The sequence below is a fragment of the Dipteris shenzhenensis genome, chromosome 5 (assembly GCF_047967505.1).
Source record: "Dipteris shenzhenensis isolate YYH24624 ecotype China chromosome 5, Dip_SZ_1.0, whole genome shotgun sequence".
NCBI classification, from domain to species: Eukaryota; Viridiplantae; Streptophyta; class Polypodiopsida; order Gleicheniales; family Dipteridaceae; genus Dipteris; species Dipteris shenzhenensis.
The window spans coordinates 60,686,462-60,709,351 of record NC_141600.1 but is presented as its reverse complement, the minus strand read 5'-3'; the positions used below and the strand labels follow the sequence as shown (position 1 = coordinate 60,709,351).

The 22,890-nt window shown below is 42.6% G+C and overlaps 1 protein-coding gene across 2 annotated transcripts in view; it reads left to right on the top strand.

Annotated features, from left to right (window-relative positions):
* Window positions 1-11,139, top strand: part of DBR1 (debranching enzyme 1) — a 29,895-nt gene extending 18,756 nt beyond the window's left edge. The window contains exon 9 of one of the 2 annotated variants that reach the window (XM_087374698.1): window positions 10,497-11,139. In XM_087374698.1, coding sequence (XP_087230824.1) covers window positions 10,497-10,579 — 83 coding nt within the window. In that variant the 3' untranslated portion in view covers window positions 10,580-11,139. The remainder of the gene's footprint in view (window positions 1-10,496) is intronic. The other variant, XM_087374699.1, reaches the window with a different exon arrangement.
* Window positions 11,140-22,890: the final 11,751 nt, after the last annotated feature.

Genomic DNA, 22,890 nt, shown 5'->3' with positions numbered 1-22,890 from the left:
TATGGCGGCATAAAGCAGCAATATTCATGCAGTCATATCCCACAGCAAAATGGACTTGCAGAAAGGAAAAACATGCATATTGGAGAGGTATCTCGGGCCATGCTAAATGAAAAAGGCATTCCAGATTATTATTGTGCTGAAGCAGTTGCTACAGCAGTTTACATAATGAACATGACTCCCACTGCAGCAATACATGGGATGACGCCAGAGGAGATGTATACTAGTAGGAAACCATATATTTCTCCTCTGAAAATTTTTTGTTGCATTGCCTATGTTCATGTGCCAGATGAGTTGAGGTCCAAGTTGGATCAAAAAGCTGAGAAGCGCGTCTTTATTGGTTATTCTTTGCAGCAGAAAGGGTATAGATGTTATAACCCTTCTACTCGTAAGTTTACAGTGAGCAGAGATGTTGTTTTTGATGAGATGAGCAGCTGGTATAAATCAGTAAATGTGATGATTGATGTAGATGCATAAAATAGTAATGCTGCACAGAATTCACAGCAGCAATCACAAAATATTAGTGAACCTGTAGTGTTCTCTAGTAGTGATTTACATACTTCGCCATGGACAGGCAGATTGAGATCAGGAGAATCTCCGCAAAGCAATGCAGATAGTGGTTTGTCGGTATCACGAAAAGGAAAAGAGAAGGTAGATCAGCCCATGTTTGATGTGAATGCAGGTGACTCTTATGTGGATGGTGAATCCAGTGGCTCAGAACAGAGCATTGATGATGAGTTGGGTATTCCTTCTGTTGTTACACCTGGAGTAAGGAAGATCAGAGATGTTTTGAGAGCACGTGAAAATGAGCCTATTTTGCGCAGGTCTACCAGAGCTAGGTATCCTGTGGATAGGCTGAAATATGATGGATTTACAACCATTCACTATGCCTATATGGTCAAAGTGATACATGAACCAGAATCCACTTCTTTTGAGCAAGCCATGGGAAAAGAAAAATTAGAGTAAGTCATGGATGCTTTGGAAGCAAATGCTACATGGGAATTGGTGCCTTTGTCTAAAGACAAGAATGCAATTGGTTGTAAGTGGGTTTATAAGGTCAAGTATAATGCAGATGGTTCTGTGAACAGATACAAGGCAAGATTAGTAGTTAAGGGGTATGCACAGACATATGGCATTGATTATGAAGAAACATTCAGTCCGGTTGTAAGGATGGCAACTGTAAGAGCAGTCATTGCTATGGCTACATCAAAGGGATGGTCTTTACATTAGATGGATGTAAAGAATGCTTTCTTGCATGGTGATTTGCAAGAAGAGGTCTTTATGGAGCAGCCACCAGGTTATGTTCATGCTGTTCATCCTGAGTTTGTTTGCAGGTTGAAAAAGCCTTGTATGGCTTGAAGCAAGTACCTAGAGCATGGTCTGACAAGATAGGACAGTATTTTGTCACTATTGGCTTTCAGATTTTCAAGACAGATTTCTCACTTTATGTGAGAAAAACAGAGAAATGTATTATGTTGCTTGTCATTTATGTTGATGATTTGATCATCACAGGTGATAGTGATGAAGATATCCTTCATGTGAAAATGCTATTGAAGCAAAAGTTTGAGATGAAGGATTTGGGAGAGTTGCGTTATTTCTTGGGCATTGAGGTGATTAGATCGCCAAGTGGGATACAGCTCTTGCAGAGGCAGTGTGGATTGGACATGCTGTTCAAATATGGGATGACAGGCTGTAAGTCTATTTCAGTTCCTTTGAAGCAGAATGTGAAGCTGCAGATGTAGGTAAGCTTCTAGAAGACCCTACTATGTACAAACACATAGTATAAAGTTTGATTTATATGACTATTATCAGGTCAGATTTGAACTATGCTGTTGGATTGGTAAGTCAGTTTATGCAGACTGTTTATGCGGGCTCTAAGGAAATCGCATTTAGATGCGGCTAGATGCATACTGAGGTATGTGAAGTCCACATTGCAGTATGGACTATTTTATGAGACTGGGGTTCAAATACAGTTGCATGGATACACTGATGCTGATTGGACTGGTAGTATTTCTGATAGACGATCTACCGGTGGATATGTGTTCTCTTTTGGGAGTGCTGCAGTCACTTAGAGCAGCAAGAAACAGCCTACAGTTGCCTTGTTCAGCACAGAGGCTGAGTATAGGGGTGCAGCAATGGCTGCATGTGAGGTAGCTTGGTTGCATAAGCTACTCTATGATATACATCAGTCTACAGATTGACCAATTGTCATTTATTGTGACAGCATGAGCAGTATACACTTGGCAAATAACCCACTCTATCATGCTAGAACAAAGCACATTGAGGTGCTTTATCACTATGTGTGGGAGAAGGTTTTACTAGGTCTTATTGATCTAGTTTATTTCAGCACAGAGGATCAGGTAGCTGACATATTCACGAAGGCATTGGGCGCAGAGAAGTTGCGCAAGTTCAGAGACCTGCTTGGTGTGCAGGAATTGGGATTGAGCTCGAGGGAGAGTGTTGAGATATCGAGCTCCACTCGTGATGTGCCAGAGTGACCGTTGTGCATTTATGTCACCGACTTGTTAGCTGCAGATGCGGTTGGTACACCGCCCATGAATAATAGCTGGATGACAGCTATCCTTATTTACTCTAGTTCGTGGTTCAGTTAGTATGCCACCTTAGTTAGTTGAGTTTGGTTTGAGACCCACATATAGGGTTCTTCTATTTCTTTGTACTAGAGTTCTTTTGGCTTATACAACTAAGAAGAGGAAGACTGTTTTCAGCCTTCACCTTTGTGTGTATTCCCCCATTGTGTATGTGAGAAAGCCGCAAGTGAGACTCCTTCCCTCTCTCCCACTATCTTTACATAGGTTTCACAGACAACTACGAATGGAATGCATGTGTGGAGAGGAGGATTTTGGGAGGATTAAAAGCATTATATAGTATCACAGGGACGTGAATTTACGGTGACTGGCCTGGCCTCAAATTGATTAAATCTGTAAAGGACACTTCAATGCAATTAATTTTGTGGGCCAAGACAGGATTTGAGGGTTAGAGAGGGGTAAAGATCTAGTGACGTGCAAGGCAAGCAAGGGCAGATATTCTTGACGCAAGTGGATTGGGGGCTAAGTCAGGGCTGGTTCAGCTTTCTCTCAGATCAGAATCTCGTTTTTCTTACTTCCTAGCTATCCAGACACCCTCCGGGAGACAATTTGTCAGATCTGCCATCACTCAAGAGCCCTGCCAGGTCCTAGACAGCAAAATCACACTTCCTAGAGACTGCTACAGGAATTTACACTTCATCAGAGCTCTTCCGGGAGCTCATTTATAAAACCGCAATTTGCTTGGGAGCCTTTCAGGACAGGCAGTGGTGATTGTGCACTTTTTTCAAGCTCTCCTCTGCTTCTAGACAGGGCAATTCACCATTTTGCGTGTTTCCAGGGCTGACCATCAGTTTTGTAATTTGTATCTACTAGGGCTGTCCAGAGATTGTGCAATTTGCTAGAGAGGCCTTCTAGTCCACCGTTTTTCAGTTTCACACTTGTCTGGGCCGTTCGAGTGATCTCTAGCACTCTGCTTTCAAGTTTTCTCGTCTGCCAGGCCATCCAGGTGCTTGAAGGGTTGGCGAATTTCTCCAAGAGGTCTCCAGGCTTGGCGATTCTCTTCCAACAGGTTTTCCATGGTTGCTTTGGCTGATTTTCACCAACAAGGTGCCAGAGATCTTGGCAAGGAATTTCGTTTTTCCATGCTTTGCTGTTTTTGCGAGGGTTTCCCGAGCTTTCCGATCGGTTGCTTGCTTTCTGGGAGCTCTCCTATTGCCTCATTATCTTCAAATCCTTATGCTTTGCGTAGCTGGCCTTTCTTTTTCTCAGGAATAGCCAGGTGTGGTTGTTTTGCTGGCCTCTGTCTTGCGAGGACTCCCTTGACGAGTATTCAGAGCTACCAAGGCAGATTGGGCTGATATCTCTCTTGCCAAGACTCCCCTAGTGGGTATCAAAGTTATGAGTTAGAACCCTCAGCCAGATCCGAAAGAAGGGCCGCTATGTAATGTTGCACTGGACTAGGGTGCCTTTTTTGTGATTACATAGCAGGATGGAAGTGCTTGTGAACGGATTATTCAGTTGACTGTTTGTGGGCTTAGTGCACTGTGGTGCTTTCTTGTATTTAAATGCCTTCTGAATAAAAGATAAGAAATACCGAAAGGGGCGCTAAGTTTAGGGCCAATCTGGTGTCCGGTGCAAGACGGAAGTCCCTGTGAACGGATTATGCAGTTGGCTGTGTGTGAGCTGATGCATTGCGGTGCTTTCTTGTATTTGGATGCCTTTTGAATAAAAGATAAAGAAATACCAAAAGGGGCACTAAGTTTAGGGCCAATTTGATGTCCGGTGCAAGATGTGAGCGATCTAGCTCTCGGGTGTTATGTTCTAAGTTGATTTGGTTTGTTGTGGGAAGTTCTGAGTGGTTGTAAATTAAGTATTTGCTGGTTGTTATCCGTTCACTGCCCTTTGGAGATCCCGAAGGCCGGTTACAGTGGTTCCGTTGCTGGTATATCGCCATCTTCTTTAAGAGGGTGAGCCCTTGGTTTTGTTTGGGTCGGGACAGCAAATACTGGTTGCTGTAATAAATTTGTAGCCAAGAGAAATTTCCAGCCATGGCACATAGCACGGATGCTGAGGAGAAATCAGAGTCCTTGGGTTATACTGCATGGTGGGAGGAAGATGATGAACAGCCCGTTCAATCGGAGCGTGCCACTAGGGTTCTCGTCATGAAGAGGGAGAGGTTGAGAAGCCAAATGCGGATGAACAGTTCAAAGCACAGTTGTAGGGAACCGCTCAGATTTTTGCACAGTTAATGCAGAAGTTGTCAATGCACCTTTGAAGCCGAAGAAGAAGACTCTGCAGGCTGGCGCAATGCCTCCTGCATCAGGTATTGGTGGAAATCCCTAGAGCTTTCAATTTTTTGGTTCAGGACAGCAAACTTTCCCTCCATCTTCTATGCCCACAGGTTATTTCGGAGGAGATATAATGTTTTAGGTGATGGTTGGACAGCCTGAGCAAGGCATGGAGATATAATGTTTTAGGTGATGGTTGGACAGCCTGGTTGTTATCCGTTCACTGCCCTTTGGAGATCCCGAAGGCCGGTTACAGTGGTTCCGTTGCTGGTATATCGCCATCTTCTTCAAGAGGGTGAGCCCTTGGTTTTGTTTGGGTCGGGACAGCAAATACTGGTTGCTGTAATAAATTTGTAGCCAAGAGAAATTTCCAGCCATTGCACATAGCACAGATGCTGAGGAGAAATCAGAGTCCTTGGGTTATACTGCATGGTGGGAGGAAGATGATGAACAGCCCGTTCAATCGGAGCGTGCCACTAGGGTTCTCGTCATGAAGAGGGAGAGGTTGAGAAGCCAAATGCGGATGAACAGTTCAAAGCACAGTTGTAGGGAACCGCTCAGATTTTTGCACAGTTAATGCAGAAGTTGTCAATGCACCTTTGAAGCCGAAGAAGAAGACTCTGCAGGCTGGCGCAATGCCTCCTGCATCAGGTATTGGTGGAAATCCCTAGAGCTTTCAATTTTTTGGTTCAGGACAGCAAACTTTCCCTCCATCTTCTATGCCCACAGGTTATTTCGGAGGAGATATAATGTTTTAGGTGATGGTTGGACAGCCTGAGCAAGGCATGGGGATGCTTGGACATTTCCCTTATGGATTTCAGCCTAGCATGCAAGGCTATCAGGGGAAGATGTTTGGAGATATGCTGGCTATGATGCCAAATATGATGTATGGAAACATTGGGATGCAGCCATGGATGCAAACTGCTATGCCCTGTATGATGGGAAATTTTTTAGGAATGCTTGGAATGAATGCAATGGGTGATTTAGTTATGATAGTCTCCTTTGATGCGATCTTGCTTAACAAAGGCTTGTGATGCTTGAGATACTATACCAAGAAAGCCCCATTTGAAATTAATGATGGCCGATCTTTACCCAGTCGATAACATGTTTGGGCGAAATTTTTTTGTTGCTGACTAGTTTGCTGAGGATATGTTATAGGTTATTAAGCAAGTAAAAGAACATATTTAGAAGGCTCAGGTTCCCAAGACAGCCAATAAGAAGAGATTCCGTACTCAGAACAGATTATGTACCATCAAGAGAGGAGTACTTGTGGAAAGAAGAGAGAGATTTAACTGCTGAAGAGTAGCCATTGATGCACAATGGTGGATGGAAGAAGATGGCTGTGCGCTAGGTGCTCTTCCCCATTGGAGGGCCATATCTTGCGTGACTTTCTCTATCCCTTCACTTTGGTCTACTGCATAACATAAGAAAAGCGAACAACCTTTGAAGCACTCACGAACGAGAGAATACTTTGCATTGCAGAGGCATTTTTTCGCATGATACCTAGAGGTCATGGGATAAGTGGCTTGCACTTGCTAAATTTTGCCATAACAACACTAAGCATCTCTCCATTGGAATTTGGAATGAGCCCGGTTAGGGCAATGTATGGGTATGAAGTGGGACCCTTCTCAATTGTAGATGTGGTTGTGAAAAATCGCAAGCACGAGATGACTTGGAGAGGATGAAGGATCTTCTAGAATTGGCTATGCAAGATGCTCAAGCCAAGCAGAAGAAGTATGCGAGTGAGCATGGGAGATACTTGGTTTTTCAAGGAAGTGGATTATGCATTTACGTCTCCATGGACTACAAATATTGTCATGTTTCATTGAAGGATAATACCAACACAAAGCTTGATCATCGGTATTATGATTCTTGCAGAATCATCTGCAAGGGTAAGAAATTGGCTTATCAATTAGATATACTGCACACTTCCGAGATTCACCATGTGTTTCATGTGTTTTTGCTGAAACCACATGTGAGCCGGCATGTGTAAATTCTTCCAGATTTGCCACCTATGTATGTCCCCGAGTGCATTGTGGTTTTCAGAGATAGATTACTTCACAGTAAGGTATACATTGAGTACCTTATCAAATGGAAAGGACAACAAGAGGATGAACACTTATGATAGCCTGAGAGAATTGTCAAAGAGTAACCCTATCTTTTACTAGGCTGATCAGAATTAGTGTGATAGCCTAAGCATGTAATTGAGAGGACACAGTTCTATTTGAAGTGTGTTAGAAAGTACCCAACAGAGGGTACGCACAACGGAAGACTGATAGTAATGCCCAGGAGCTCTATAGTGTAGTGTGGGATGTGGAATCACAAACTTCTTAACTTATGTGCATAAAATAGATGTACAGACTCATCAATAGACAATGAACCAGCCAGATAGAGAAACCACCAAAATAATATATTTTCGTCCAAAACTATGGACACAATACAAAAGAGAGAGATCCAGAGTCCCACCAATGGTGTGGTTTTCTGATCTTACCACAAGGTACTTCTCCTATTTGCTGGCTATCTCTAGACTCGAGCCCGCGTGCTTCACCTCGAGCGTAAGTAGACTTTCCGTCTAAAGATCTCAGCACCTTGCTGCCCTAGTAGACAGCCTAGGCTCAGCCCCAAGTGAGCTCAGTCTGCAGCAACTCTGGCCCTGCTTTGCCTCCTGGATGTAGGCCCAAAGATCAGGCTTTCACTGCTCCTGATGCTCCTCTGTTTGCTGACTTGCTGGATGCTGAAATGAGGCCAAGAGCCTCTCCTTATATAGGCCCTAAGGCCTGCTGAGAAAACCGACCAGCCAGCCTCATATTGGCCGACCAGTCTGCTGCTGGTTCAGCCCTTTAAGGGCTCACAAAACTAGGCCTTTATGGCCCACATTTTTAGGGCTTTTGGCCCTCCAATCTAGGCAAGGGCCCAGCCCCTAGGTCAGCCCTATATAAGGCCTGGTTGGCTGCCTCGAAGCAGCCCAACCAGCCTCTCTCCTGGCCGACCCATGTGCTGGTCTGCTGCGCCACTCTGATCTGCCCACCTGTAAGCCTGCTCCATCACTTGGATGCCCCACCATCTGCACTGTAGTTCGCGCCATCTGTTGCAGCCTTCTTCTCTTGTGAGGTGCTGCCCATGTGGTAGCCCCCCCTCTCTCTCTTCTCTGGGCATCTTCTGCCCTAGGTCTCCCTCCCCCATGCTCTCCTCATTTGGGGGCTTACAGATGGGGAGGTGACCTTTCCAACAAAGTGATGGCTGTAATGAAAGGGGGAAGAGGGACTAATGTAGGAGTACTCTAGTGAGAATTAGAGGGGATTGTCGAGGGGACTATATAAGTCCAAACCACCACTCTGTTGGAAAGGTCACCTCCCCATTTGTAAGCCCCCATATGAGGAGAGCATGGGGGAGGGAGACCTAGGGTGAGATATGCCCAGAGAAGACAGAGAGAGGGGGCTGCCACATGGGCAGCACCTTACAGCAAACAGAGGCTGCATCAAGAGGAGCTTATGTGCAGAAAAGATGACGGGGCATCTGGCCCTGGATTTGGCCTGGCAGAAGGTGATTGGAGAGCAGCAAGATGGCGCTGATGGATGACTACACATGGCGGGGTGCTGCAGCAGCAAAGGCAAAAACCTATGGACAGGTTTGTGGGCAGATCTATTGCCTGCAATAGGCCTGGCAGGAGGGCAGGTATGCAGGGCACCCCGGTGGTCAGGTGGAGCAGCAAAGGGGGCTGCTAGTGGGCAGTGACCTGCCCTTATATAGGGCTAAGCTGGCTGGTCGGCTGGCCAACCAGGTCGGCCAGCACACAGCCCTAAAAGGTGTGCCCACAGCCTTATAAACAAGGGTTGGTGGGGTCAGTTGGAGGGGCAGTTAAGTCGGTCAGCACCCTGCTGGTCGGGGGACTTTGAGGAACCATCTGCCCCTATAAAAGGCCCCCCTTGGAGGGGCATAAATCATTCAACAGGTCAGCCATCAGAGGAGCAGCAGGAGCAGCTGTACTCACACCCTCAGGCCTATATCCAGGAGGCAGAGGAGACTAGGGGCTGCCCCAGACTGAGTTCATTAAGGGCTGGACCTTGGCTGTCTTCTAGGGCAGCAAGGTGTTTGGATCTAGACGGAAAGTCTACATATGCTCGAGGTGAAGCACGCGGACTCAGGGTTCCAGAAGTGACTAGCAGATAGAGAAGGACCTTTGGTAAGATTAGAGGACCACATCATGGGTGGGACTCTGAATCTCTCTCTTTTGTTGTGTCCATAGTTTTGGTCGGAAATATATTGTTTTGGTGGATTCTATATCTGGCTATATCTACTGACTGTTTCCTGATCTGCACATCTATGTGATGCACATTTGTGATTGCACACCCCACACACACTGTGTGAGCTCCTAGTCTTCCAATGTGCATACCCTCTGTTGGTCGATTTCTAACACACTCTTGTAGGTACTTTTGATGTGACCTTTAATCTTACCCCCTCCTACTCTCCACATTGCACCTCACACACACACTCATACACTCCCTCTCCCTATCCTCGCCCCCCCCCCCCCCCCGCCCCCCTCCCCCCCCTCTCTCTCTCTCTCTCTCCTTCCATCTTCCTTTCCAGTGCCTGCCTGCACGTGTCTGTTCTGATTTCCAGGCCTGCATGGCCTGTTTTGCTGCCCTGTGGCAGCCCTTGGCTGTCCTCTGCTGGCTGTCTCCTAGCTAGTAGATTTTGCTTGTGTCATCCCTAAAGGATGCTCGTAACATTGAGGTTCTAGTTTTTGTAGATGATTTTGGTTGTATCTCTCACAACTTGCACCAGGGGGCAGAGGTAGAATACGATGGGGCTAGGTGAGTACATGGTAGGCAGAGTAACTAGTGGGTGCAAGGGAAGGGCAAGGAAGGGGCTGAAACTGGCATTTCAGGAGAGGCAGTCCTTGTAACTATATTATATGTACAAAGGAGTATTTTGTTTGGGAGCAACCTAAGAATTTTGACGAACTGTGTTTTCTTCAGTGATTTTACTGGGTGTGGATCTTTGGGAACACCACCTGATCCTAAAAATGGGGTCAGCTCATTGCACGGAAGTACTTGCATATTCTACAGCAGTACTTGCATTTCAAAAGGTTAGGTCGTGTAACCTGGAGATGCTACAGGGTCTAGTTCAGATCTATGTGGGGAAAGGTTTGATAGTTTGATGCTTGCGTGTGATTGCGAAGTACTTTTTAGAGGCATGACCCATCCCTTTTTATGGATTAAATTTGAGACAAAATGGCAACGGGTATCTTCACAACATTCAGAGACTCAGTACTATTAAGTTTTTGTTACCTCTTTTCTCTTCTCTTTCGTTGTCTCTTTTATTTTCTGTGTAGATTTTCGGATTTTAGAACAACACAAAATCTAAATTTGTATGATTGGATATATTCTAGTCTTACAAAGGTATATATATAACTCTTAAGCAGCAGTGGATCATCTTGTATCCTAAAATTAGCTCCAAGAAGTTGTGTAGAAACTGACAATGTTCTCTGTCATGTCTTACATGAAGGTTTTTCTATGTGATGTTTGTGGCACTATTGCTCATGTTAATACTTCTATGACAGAGGGTTTGATAATTTGTTTGAATATAGGGGGCTCGCAACAATATGGACAATTTGACCGTTTGTTAGAAACAAATGTAAAAATTTATTTTTCTTGCTGCACAGATGCAAATGAGATCATACTGGGAGATGAACTGGAGGATGATGCTTTACCAGATGATGTCGATGAACTTGAAGGTGCAGATTAGCAGAATTTGAGGGGCTGGCATAGTGTCTCGTCCGAGCAAGAGTGTAACTGTGTTGGTTACACCGGGATTTAGCATGCACATCTTGATCTGATTGTCAACCAGAACAAAGAGGTGGTTGGTATCATTTTTTAAGGAGAAGATGGTGGTAGAATTTATAAAGGCAATTTGTCTACCAACTCAGAACAAAGTGGTGGCTTCATCATTTTGTAAAGGGAACATGATGATAGAATCTGTCATTTGCTTGTCCCTGGCTCCATCTCTCTGTTTCCAGCAGGCCAGGGCAGGGGAGCATACACACCAAGCCCTCACAAACATGGGCATGCTTATACACATCTCCATTGAAGTCACACTAATACACCCTTCTTGAACATTTGTTCGTTTCCTTGACCTTGTAAATCTTAATTCATTTGGTTCTATTTGGACCGTAGAGAGTTGATTCTTTGATTCTTAACTTTTCTTTGAGGAGCCATGGGATGGAAGGCATGTGAATCTACAATGTGGAAAGTCTTACTAAGTTTGAATCATATATATGAGGTGCTACTATGATAGTAGTTGTGTTTGATTTACTTTTTGCAATGAGATTGTGAGCAACTTAATAGTCATGATTCCATTTTGTTAGTCTTTGACGATTGAAAATATAGATCATCTTTGAAATGATATCATTTTTGTGACATTTTGGAAGAAGGAAAAAAGGGTTCACTTGCTCATAAATGTTTTAATCCCACTTACTTTTTAGGGATCTCTCACTTCTCTTCGCTCTCTTTATGGTAATCCTCGTGTGCAAAGACAATTGATGTCGATGCAAGACATATTGTATGTACTCAAGAGAAGAGTGGAAGAGTCATATGAAGAGGGAATTATGTGATTGGATGAGAGAGTGAAGAGAATAAGTGATGATTGGATAAAAAGATTTAGTGTGTGAGATAGTGACATGTGTACCATAATAGATAAGATGGATCATGTACTTATACCTATGATATTGAGGTGTTCTCTAATGGAAGATATGTTTCTTGCTTATGATTCTTCTTCTCCTTGTCATGTCAACCTACTTTGAAGTTTGAACATCCATAGTCTCCTATAGTTCTTCATGTGGTATCAGAGCTAGATTAGGTATTTCCCAATAGCCTTTCTTCTACACCTTCTCCTTCTATCTTCATTGCCTCTCAACCACCTCCTTTGCCATTGCTATGCACATTGCATTTCTTTATTGTGGTTTTTAATATGAATTTCTAGCTAGATCCTTCGTTGGAGTTTACTGGGCTGCTATGCACTAGTTCGTAGGATAGAAGTGACAAATTGGACCAAGCTGCTTTCATTTCATGTTGCTTTCATTTTGGGTTGCCTACTGTCATTTCATCTGGATCTTGGAAGAAATCAAGAAGAAATTGCCTGTAGCTAAAAGAGTAAACACCACTAACTTGAGGCAAATAAGTCTCCTTGTCATCAATTTGCCAGGATATGTTTTACAAAATATCATTTGTTGCTAACTCTACAAAGCTACTGAGTGCTATAGAAACCACCATTTTCTCATCCCTTGTGTTTTTCTTTGTAGCTATAGTATAAAAAGTTAAGAAAACAACATAAATCTCTTTGTCGTCAATTTTCCAAGACCCATTTTACAAAATTTGGTTGTCCTCGGCTCTATAAAACTACTGAGTATTGCAAAATCCATTGTTTTCTCATCTCTTGTGTTTTTCTATGTAGGTCTAGTATAGAGACCAAAGAAAATAATCGGTAGGGTTGATATGATTAGATTAAGGAAATCTCCTCTCCATTTTCTTTGATGCAATGAATGTTTGATTTCTAAGTTTTTGCAAAGTTTGTATGAAAAGGTTCATTCAATCTACTCATGTCTACGTATTTCATAGCTATCTCTTTACACTACACTATGCTTCATGAAGAGATGAGACACCGACATGCCTATGCTCATGTTTCTACAATAGCTACAACCAAGTGGCTATTTGTGTGGATATAGCTCGTGAGGTGTTCATTTTAAATAGCTCATAATGTGCTCATGATATGTGAATATAGCTCATAACGTTCTCATTTTAAATCTTGCCTCGGGGTCCAATGGATCACGCGACTGAAATAATGTCATGATTCGCTTCCCATTGTAAGATTCTTATTGTGGGCTGAGTTATGACAATTCTAGTCGCTCTCATTGTGGTCCCCTTCCACCAATCATGAAGATTTCAATATGGACTGAAGAATTTATTCTATGTGAAGTTATCAAGCTCCTACACATCAAAGGTGGGAATATTTGAATGAAAATCATTTACAATTTTGGTGGTGGTGTGTGGAATTCAAGAACTTGAATATTTTTATGTGAGCACCATTAGTGCTACTATAGAAACTAAGGTAAGCAAGTGTTGGTGGCAACTATGTGAGAGTATCATCTTGGTGACATTCGTAGACTGTCCCTTACATTGTGTAGCTAGAGATCCCACCTCTAGCAAATGAGAGCATGAATGAGCATAGACCATACTTGGATAGGGGAGAGGATATTCTCCAAAGAACAAGAATGTTTAGCTACTTTGAGTGTTCCCCTATTCCTTATGCAGTCTTATCCTATATCCCAAGGTAAGGGGGTTAAGAGATATTGTGTCTGGTTTGAAGGCTGCCTTTGAAAAAGAATGATACATCCAAGAGAAAGGGGGAACAAGTGAACATGATATTGCATGCTTGCTAATTCTCTAAAATAGTAGTTATGGTATTTGTTTTGTTTTATTTTGATAGTATTCTAACTTGGGAGTAGAAATTTTAGGTATGAGTAAGTAAGTTGATTAAGTAGGCCACTACATGAAGAATAAAAAATCAGCATATAGGTGTGAATATACTCCACTTTGACAGTTGTGCTTTTTTGTTTTGTGGGTGGCACATGGTAAATTACGAGAGAGATCTTTTAGGTGGTGGTGGACAGAGCTTTTGGGAGGTCTTGGATGAGGATGTGGAAGATGTTACTATACTAGTGTAGGTTATATCTCCAATAACTTCTTACATAAGCATTATATCATTCTAGATACAATTTTAGTCGTCTTAAAATCGTACAGATAGGTGCCAGAAACCATGTTGTCAAAAAGACCTCCAATTTTGTGTACTTGATGGAGCATGCCTATGTTGATTGCCTTGACATTGGTGGATATTTTACTCTAAGGAGAATGAGTCCAATGTATGCATCCATGCATGAGCACATGCTATCAGCAAGATTGAAGAAAAGAGAGTATAAATAAAAAGGGAAAGCTGTGTCCTAGGCAACTAACCTTGTATTTTTGGACCTTCCCTTCAGTGGAAAGCTTTGTGCTCCTCCAGTGCATTCGTGGTGGGATGTGCTAACCAAGGACCATGTTCATTATGGAATTTAATTGTCTACGTTGACTCTCTCTAATGTAGGGTGATTGTGATTACTGATCATGGTCTCTATGGGAGGTACTTTTACTAGACAATGGATACTACGTACCCAAAATTTGTTCTAAAATTTTAAGTTTAGGAAAGATTGTTTAGATTTTGTTTGACGTGCTTGTAGGAGATTCAATTGCCAGTATTGTAGTTGGAAGTGGTGAGGCACATAGTTGTGATTCACCACTCCAAGTATGGATACCGTGAGTTTAGTGGCCTCCGCATTGGGGTATGGTTGGCCTTCCTTGCTTGTGGCTCCTAGTGCATGTTGTAAAACATCTGTAAAACATATTGTTTATTTGTATCTGTAGTTTTCCACTTCAAAGTTGTTCCTAGTTCATGGACATGGGATGCACCCTCGCATTTATGATCAAGAGAGTATGCAATATTTATGGACCTCTGTATGGGGCTTGTTGAAGAGGTTATGTACCATTACATTTGTGACTCTGTTCTTGCATAGACCTATACAAGAGATGTTTGGAGAGGAGTCATATTTTTTTGGCTTGTTTTTGGAGTTGTTATGTCCTCCAGGGGGGATTTTCCTTGAATTGGGATGTGGCACAAGCCCCATACTCAAGGCTTGCCTGTGTACTGGATGTTTGTTCATCTCCATGGGCATAGATGAGTGTGATTGTTTTGTATGTCCATCCCTTGATCAAAGGAAATTGGTCAAACACGATAGTGGAGGTATGGGGCTTGATGATAATGTGGACATAAAAACAATACTTGATGACGTGAGCACCTTCAATTTTGTATTATGATGACATATGTTTAGTGTGATGTAAACTTGACCTACACGTTGGTTTGCATTATCATATGCATGGAAAGTTGGTCGTTTTTTGGTGAATGCATGCTGCTACTCTTCTATACATAATGAAATGAACTCACATTTTCAATGATTTCACTTGAATGAAGCATAAATATGCATTGTGGTCAAAATGCATTGTTTGGTTTTTGTGGAAAAGTGTGTTGTCATCGTATGCAGAAGAAATAGCAAGGCACATGGATTTTGATCCAAGGTGTGAGGAGGCCCCCAAAAGGCGTTTTGTGAGACGTAGCATCTACATTCACAAGAAGTTTTAGACAGATTCCCACACGAGCTTCTGTAGAGGAGGCACTGTGTTCCTATCTAGGTGTGGCTCGGGGTAGGGGATTGCCAACTCGAGGTGGGAGCTAGCATTCCCTGGCCTGTAGCCGTAGCTAGCTAGGTGTATTGTGCCTCCCTTGTAAAAGATTGAATACTAGAGAAGGGGCCACCTTTTCCCACAATGCAAAACGTCCAAAACTTCTTGTGATTGATGATGAGTGTGAATGTGACTCTGATTGATAGGACATGGAATGCATGGGCATGTATACTCTTAAGGGCATGGATGAGCTAAAAAGGTTATAGTCATTCATTGATGGGGAATTTTTTCTTTTTTATCTATGTATAATTGTATTGTCAAAGACCATTTTTTAAGCTCACAATTAAACAAATACAATAGTTAAGCTCCCCCCCCACCCCCCCGGCCTAGAATGATACCATTGATGTTTCGCTCATATTCTTCTTCGCTCAGAAAGGTTCACTCGAAGATTAGGAGAACTCATAATCTATAACCAACACGGCGATTAATTGGATTATTAATAACCAGCATAGTGGTTTAATAGGATAATCTATAACCACCATGGTGGTGCAAGATAAGTGTACCATTTGATTATAGATGATAAATGATACCATCCTTTAATCTTTTTCCATTTAGAGTTCTTGTGTGTCCATCATAGTGGTTTAATCCTGGGGGGTGCACTATTAAGAAATGCTACATACGACGTGAATTCAAGAGGTATTAAAAAAACCCCTTGTATGTGAATTTTTCATGGATAAAGAGACCCCTTTTTCTATACAAACTTATGGTTTTTTTTCAAAACTCAATAAAAAAACCCCATGTCTAAATACATTTCTGTAAACTTATCTTAAAATTTTGAATTGAAAAACCCCTCCATTTGAACCCACATGGTATACTTACATACATTTGGGTAAACCCTCCTGGGGGTTTAATAGGATTATGTATAACTAGCATGTGGTTTAATAGGATAATCTATAACTACCATGATGGTTTAATATGATAATCTATAACTAGGACTGTGGTTTAATTGTATTATCTACAACTAGCACGGTGGTTGCTTATTAGAGTGGCATGTGAATCACATTGAGTAGGGAGAATAGATGCTTTCACTAGTGCGGTGGTGCCACTAAAACGGCCATTAAAAACCTTCCCTTAGTTTAGGATAAACTACAATCAACACCTAAAAAGCTCCAAGAACCAGTGCAATGGTTACACAAGGAAATTCATTTTCATTGGTTTAGGATTAGCTACAACCAGCATCTAAATAGCTCCAACAACTAGCGTGGTGGTTGCAAAAGGAAATACATTTCCCTTGGCTTAAGATTATTAGCTACAACCAATGTAGTCATTGACCATTTCCTTTGGTTCATGATTAATTGTAACCAGCACTATAATAGCTCAAAGAACCAACACGATGGGAATACTTGCAAAAACTAGTGCATCACGGTAGTTCTTTAATCATTTCTCTTCCTTAGTGTAAAACCCAGTGTGGTGATTGAATGCAACCAGGTCATTCTTTTGGATTACCTACAAAAACCAGCGCGGTGGTCGTTCTTTATGATGAACTGAAAAACCCAGTGTGGTGGTGGTTGAGTGGTCACAAGAACTGTAAAATGCACTTAATAAACATGTCAAGCTCTGCGGTGTTCAAAATAGGGAGTTTTGACAGATAGAGTGAGCACCTTGTCAACACGATGGTGGTTAAGAATCTTGGCAAGGACCCAAAAATGATCATGGAGTAAATGCATGTAGTGATGCGTGTCGAGCTCTGCGATGTTCAAAACATGGAATTTTGATAGATTCTATGCCATTGTTACTCCAATGTGCAATCATTATGCCAAGGAAAATTATGACAAGAAAGAATGCTGGCCCCAAATTCAAAATCTCACCCATCAGTGTGTCACGTCGCGGCCTCAAAATTGCCCCAAAAATTATTTTACGATTGGCTACACCCGATCGTGCATCGACCCCTCTACATACTATCTACATTCCAGCTACATTCTACATAGTGTGTAAATTCAGCCCTCTACATACCCATCTGCACTCAGTGCCTCTACATACCTACTATCCTACATACCTAGCCTCTAAATACTATCCCCTAAATTCCCTTAAATTCAGCCCTCTACATACCCATCCAAACTCAACGCCTCTACATACCTACTATCCTACTTACCTATCCTCTAAATACTATCCCATATCCCCTAAATCCCTTTAAATTCATCCCTCCTTAATCTAGATTGGTTGTTTTTTATTTCAAGTGTTTCTCATATTATCCCCATATTAGTTGATTAAAGTTCAATATTTCACATATTGATTCAGGCTTTTCTTTTGTTTTATTTATACTATTTGAATGCAATAGCCATGAGTCGTAGGTCGAGTGGATCTGAGTCGAGTCAGAGATCCGCATTCTCATGGATGGAGGACATGAATCGAACCAAGATGGAGGAGTTCATAGGCAATCTGGGCCCATAGGAATCAAGCCATGAAGGCGAGTGGGCAGTCTAGTTGCCAAACTCCTATAATGTCTAGTGACCAGACTCCTATATCGTCTAGTCGCCTGTCTTCAGACAAGAGGCCCCTTATTCCTAGGAGGCTTTCCCAACACATAGTGGGGCATTGTTCACTAGTGGCCGATGTGCTCGAGAGCCGAGATGTTGCGGGGGTGATGAAGATGTGGATGAGAGCATGCATGGTACCCAACGTTTATCCCAACCATTGAGTGGTCCCACACACTTCACCACTGCTCATACACCACCACAACAGCCCACTAGTGGTGGATGTTGCAGAGGTTCACCGTCACCCCTTAGCACCCCTCGCACACCATGATCTCGTCACTCTGATAGTGGATGCTATGCAAGTGACCAAGACGTGGATGAGTCCACACATTAGAGACAACCTATGTTTGAACAAGAGATAGATGGTCCCATGCCCTCTAGTACCCCCTCCCTCACACTGGCTTGCGGTGTCACCACAAGCCAATCACTATTTTGGAAGGCATCGGACAATGCCCTTGCATATACTATTGATGCCTCTAGATAGATCATTATGAGATGGGATCCCGAGTGATTACTCGTATGAGGAAGCTCATGGGTGTTGTGTTTGAGGCAGACATTATGGATACCTAGCAAAACCAACCCCATGAGCGTAAATATTATTTTATAGTTTCGTAGCGAGTTTCTTGTACCTCCCCATCATGAGTTTGATAGAAAATACATGGATTTGAGACAGACATTATGGATACCTCGCCAAACCAATCCCATGAGCATAAAGATTATATTATAGGCTTCGTAGCGATTTTCTTGTACCTCTCGATCATGAGTTTGATATGAAGTACATGCTCATGCGCATGTGCAAAGTATTGAAACATCGTAGATAGGAGATCCGAGATGTCGTTAGGGAATGGAAGTCAAAGCCCAGTCATGTGAGCAATTCTAGTTGGAAGAGGGCTAAAAAAGAGATTCGCAAAGAGCTACACAAGTGGGACCTTCAATGGAAAGCAAAATGAGCTAGCCTACAGAGTAGAGGTGCTTAACGCCTCAAGAGTGGCAACAAATGAGGACTCAAAGCATGGTTGGTTAGTATTTTTTCCATGTACTTCTTTCAAGAATATTGGTTTGAATGCTTTGTTTCTTGCATAGTGCTTTGTATACGTCTGCAAATTTTGATTTGGGTTGATTAAAAGCACTCGGTGGTTGGGCAATATCCGATGGAGGAGAAGTATTGGATTGCATATGAATAGGGTGCAGATGCTCTCTTCACAAAGCTTGATGAGGAGGGAGTGGAGGTAAATTGGGTGGTAGTTAATGAATGCTGTGTAAGTGTCTAATCCTCCTTGTTCTCAATCATATTGCTCTCCAATTTTATAATCAAGCTTTGGTTATAATTCATAAGTTGCCATAGTGCACACCATTTGCAGGGAATTGTACTGGATGCTGGTGGGTGTGAGGGTGAGGACAAGGGCGAGGGTGAGGGACCAAATGAGGGCAATGACGAGGAGGATGATGAGGACCATGAGTTGCCATAGACATAGCATACATGCATGTATAGAGTCAGCTCATATTTTCTATATAGCCTCCATTCGACGTTTTTGCTAATTATGTATGTACACATCAAATTTTGAAGAGAAATTTTGAAAAACATGATGTATTTTTTGTAATCCAATCACCTATCATTGTATACTCCATGTGGTACTTTGAGTTAAATTAGACCCTTCATAAAATGTGGGGTAGAATGGGGTTGAATCCAACATCATTCTGCCTACCCCACAAAACATTTTTTTATAAAATTACATCGGTATGTGCATCGATATGTATGTTGGTATGTTCGTTTGGACATACTGATAGTATCTGTGTCGATATGTGCATTGGTATGTCCATCAATATGTGTGTTGGTATGTCCATCGATATGTTCATCCAGACATACTGACACAAATGTTTCTGTTACTATACCAACAAAAATACCGATGGTTATTTTCCAACAAAAATATCGACGTTCATATTGATGCTTCCAAGCTTAGGGGGGAAAACTTTTCTTTGTAGTTTTTGTTAGAATGGTCGTTGAAAAGCGGCATATACCTTGTAGTGTACACAAGAAGTGGCATATACCTTGTAGTGTACATAGGAAGTAGGCATATACCTTGTAGTATACATCAAAAGCGGCATATACGTTGTAGTGTACCTTTGTAAGTTTTGTCACAATGGTCATTGAAAATCGGCATATACCTTGTAGTGTACACAAGAAGTAGGTGTCGCTACCTCAGCATCAAGGCAAGCTTAGCTCAAATAATATTTTGCTTTATGGGAGGAAAAACACCAATTCTATTCCCCCACTTAGCCTCCCCTTGGACATATGTGCCATTAGCCACCATTCCACCATTCCACCCCTACAAGCAAAGACATCCTTAGCAAACCAAAGGAGACATGAAGGACTTTCCAATTCATTGTGAATATGAATGATGCCTACTGGGCACACAACCTTCGTGGAGAATTAAATGGCTCTAACAAAAATCATACTGGGCCACCTATGCCAAACAACCATCTTCAATCCTCGTGGACCCACAGTACATGCATGTCGACCAAAGATGGTCATGGTAAATTTTCCATTAGCTCTAGGCCGAGTACCCAAATTACAGACATAACTTTCCCATTTTCAATTGATCATAAGTTAGTACAACACTCGGATTTTGTGAAAAGATGGAAACCTAGTGCTACTTGTACAAGAATGTTCTAGATCTGGCCATAATAGCTTCTTGTAGATATCTATAATTACATATAAATTTGCTCCGCGAGTGTCCTCGCTCCAAGGAAGATAATTTCTTCAATATCCAAATCGAGATAGTTTTTTATATAAACAAGGGTCCTACTCTTCGTCTAATGGTTTGGATGTATTACTAGGTACTATTAACTAGAAAAGAAGTCGAGACAAGAGGCTAGACGCTAGGCATGGCAACGCTAGAGGGCCATATAGGAAAAGGGAACGTGAGGGGAGAATCGTTAACATGGGTGGGGAAAAGGGATTAAGAGGGGTGGGAATGAAGAGGGAGACTATGGCACAAGGGGAGAGGGAGAGGGGAAAGAGGAGCATGTACATAATGGGACGAGGAATGTAGAGATGGAGACATCAAGGGAGGAGGGTCATGCTTTATTTGAAAGGAAGGATGGGGGGAAGAAATCAAAGTACTAACTAGGTGGCTTTACAAGAATGAGCGTGTCCCATCAAGGAATAGCCCCCTCCTTTTATAGCCAAGAGAGGGGGTCTCTCCCAATAAATGCATCCTCCCACATGCATGGTGTGTGTGGAAGAGTCTCCCATGTGGGCTAGGCGGTTACGCACTCTCAATTGTGTGCGACAACCCTTTGCCTCATTTTTCCACATAAATCAACCCCCATATCCCAAGTCTAAGATACTCCCTTAGTCTCTTCCCAATTTTATAATACATTCAAACATTTAGGAGGACAAGTGGAGGGTTGGCACAAGGAATCTTGCCACTTCATCCTACTTTCCCATTATTCTACACCCCCCCCACATGGGCCTATCCTACATGGAGGGAATAAAATATAATATCCATCTCCACCTATTTTATATTACTTCTCCCATGGTCCTTGAGCCATATCTCACTAAATGCAAGCATGGGACCGCCTAGGTGGAGGTGTGGTACATGGAGGACCCATGCCACCTTATCATTTTATATTATTACTACCATGGATTATGTACAACACACCTTATGGATCCTCTTACATGGAAGGGTGGCACATGGTCATGCCCTGCCACCTCAACCTTGGGCCTTATGCACATCATATTTTATTATACTATTGCCACACATACAAGCACACACACATATTTATGCCTTTTACTTTGGTCAAATTTATCCATAACAGTTCCCCCCCTAGGCAGGGAATGCATAGCATTTCCATGCATGGGACCATCATGCACAAAGAAGGGCTTGAGATAACGCTTGTTGATCACCTTCTTGCCATATGGCTCATGCAGATCTTGAACTTGTACAGACCCATTGGTACGTTCCTTGATGACTTTGTATGGACCAATCCACAGTGGTAGGAACTTCTTATCCATTTGGTGGTCCAATCTGTTAGCAAAGCATAGCACAACATCCCCCTCAGCAAAGTGTCTTTCCCATCCCTTGCGAATTTTAGCATCCAAGCGCGCCTTTTGTCGATTCTTTTGGATCTTTGTTTGATGTAGTGCAAGGCGTTGGGTTTCATCTAACTTCTTAAGTTGTACCAACTTCGCCTCTACATGTTCTTCTGTCATCCTTTGTTCTTGTGCCAACAATCTCAAGGCCGGAATCTCTATCTCTAGGGGTAAAACTACCTCAGTACCGTACACCAACTCAAAAGGAGTGTGACCTATAGACATTTTATGAGTGATGTTGTAAGCCCACATAGCTTCAGTGCACTACCTTCTGATCCCACTGGCTCCTGTTCCCTGTGGCCATTTTTCCCATGGATTTACAAAGGAGGCCATTGGTCTGCTCCGTTTGTCCCATGGATGCTAGATAATAGATGCTAGAAGTGCGATGATCAATACCGATGCAATCCATGAGCAACTCTACTGCTTCATTTAAGAATGGACTCCCATGGTCAGATACTATTTCCATGGGTGTCCCAAACCTTGTGCAGATACGTTCAAATATGAAATTTGAAACTGCCTTACCATTTGTAGCAGGGAGGGTGACAGCTTCAGCCCACTTAGTGATATACTGAGTGGCTACCAAAAGATACTTCTTTTTGCGGGCAGTCATGGGTAGGGGCCCAACAAAATCTATTCCCCACTTCTGAAACGGATGGATGGACATCACTGGGTGATGTTGCCCAGGACACAAATCCTTCCTACCAAAGAATTGGCATGGTTCACAAGTTTTGCAATACATAGTGACATCCTTGAACAAGGTCGGCCAATAGTACTCAGCATGTAAAATCTTCTTAGCTGTATAGTCACTGACATAGTGGCCTCCACAAAATCCATCATGGTAATGCTTCAATACCTTAGGTACTTCATTTGCATCAATGGCCCGTCTTAGTGCCCCATCTAGGCCTTGACGGTATAACACCCCATCAAAGAGAGTGTAGCGCCTACTATCTCTACGGATTTTCTTTCTCTCATAGCTAGTACTTTCTGGAGGAAAGGAGAAAGTGGTCAGAAACTTGTAGATACCACCATACCATGGATCCCCAACTTCTATGACTGCTACAAGGGTTACATCGAGGCACTCCTCTAAATCAATCAAAGCATTCTTCAAGTTGGAACAACCCCCTTTTACAATTTTGAAAGAAAAATCATATTCTTGTAAAA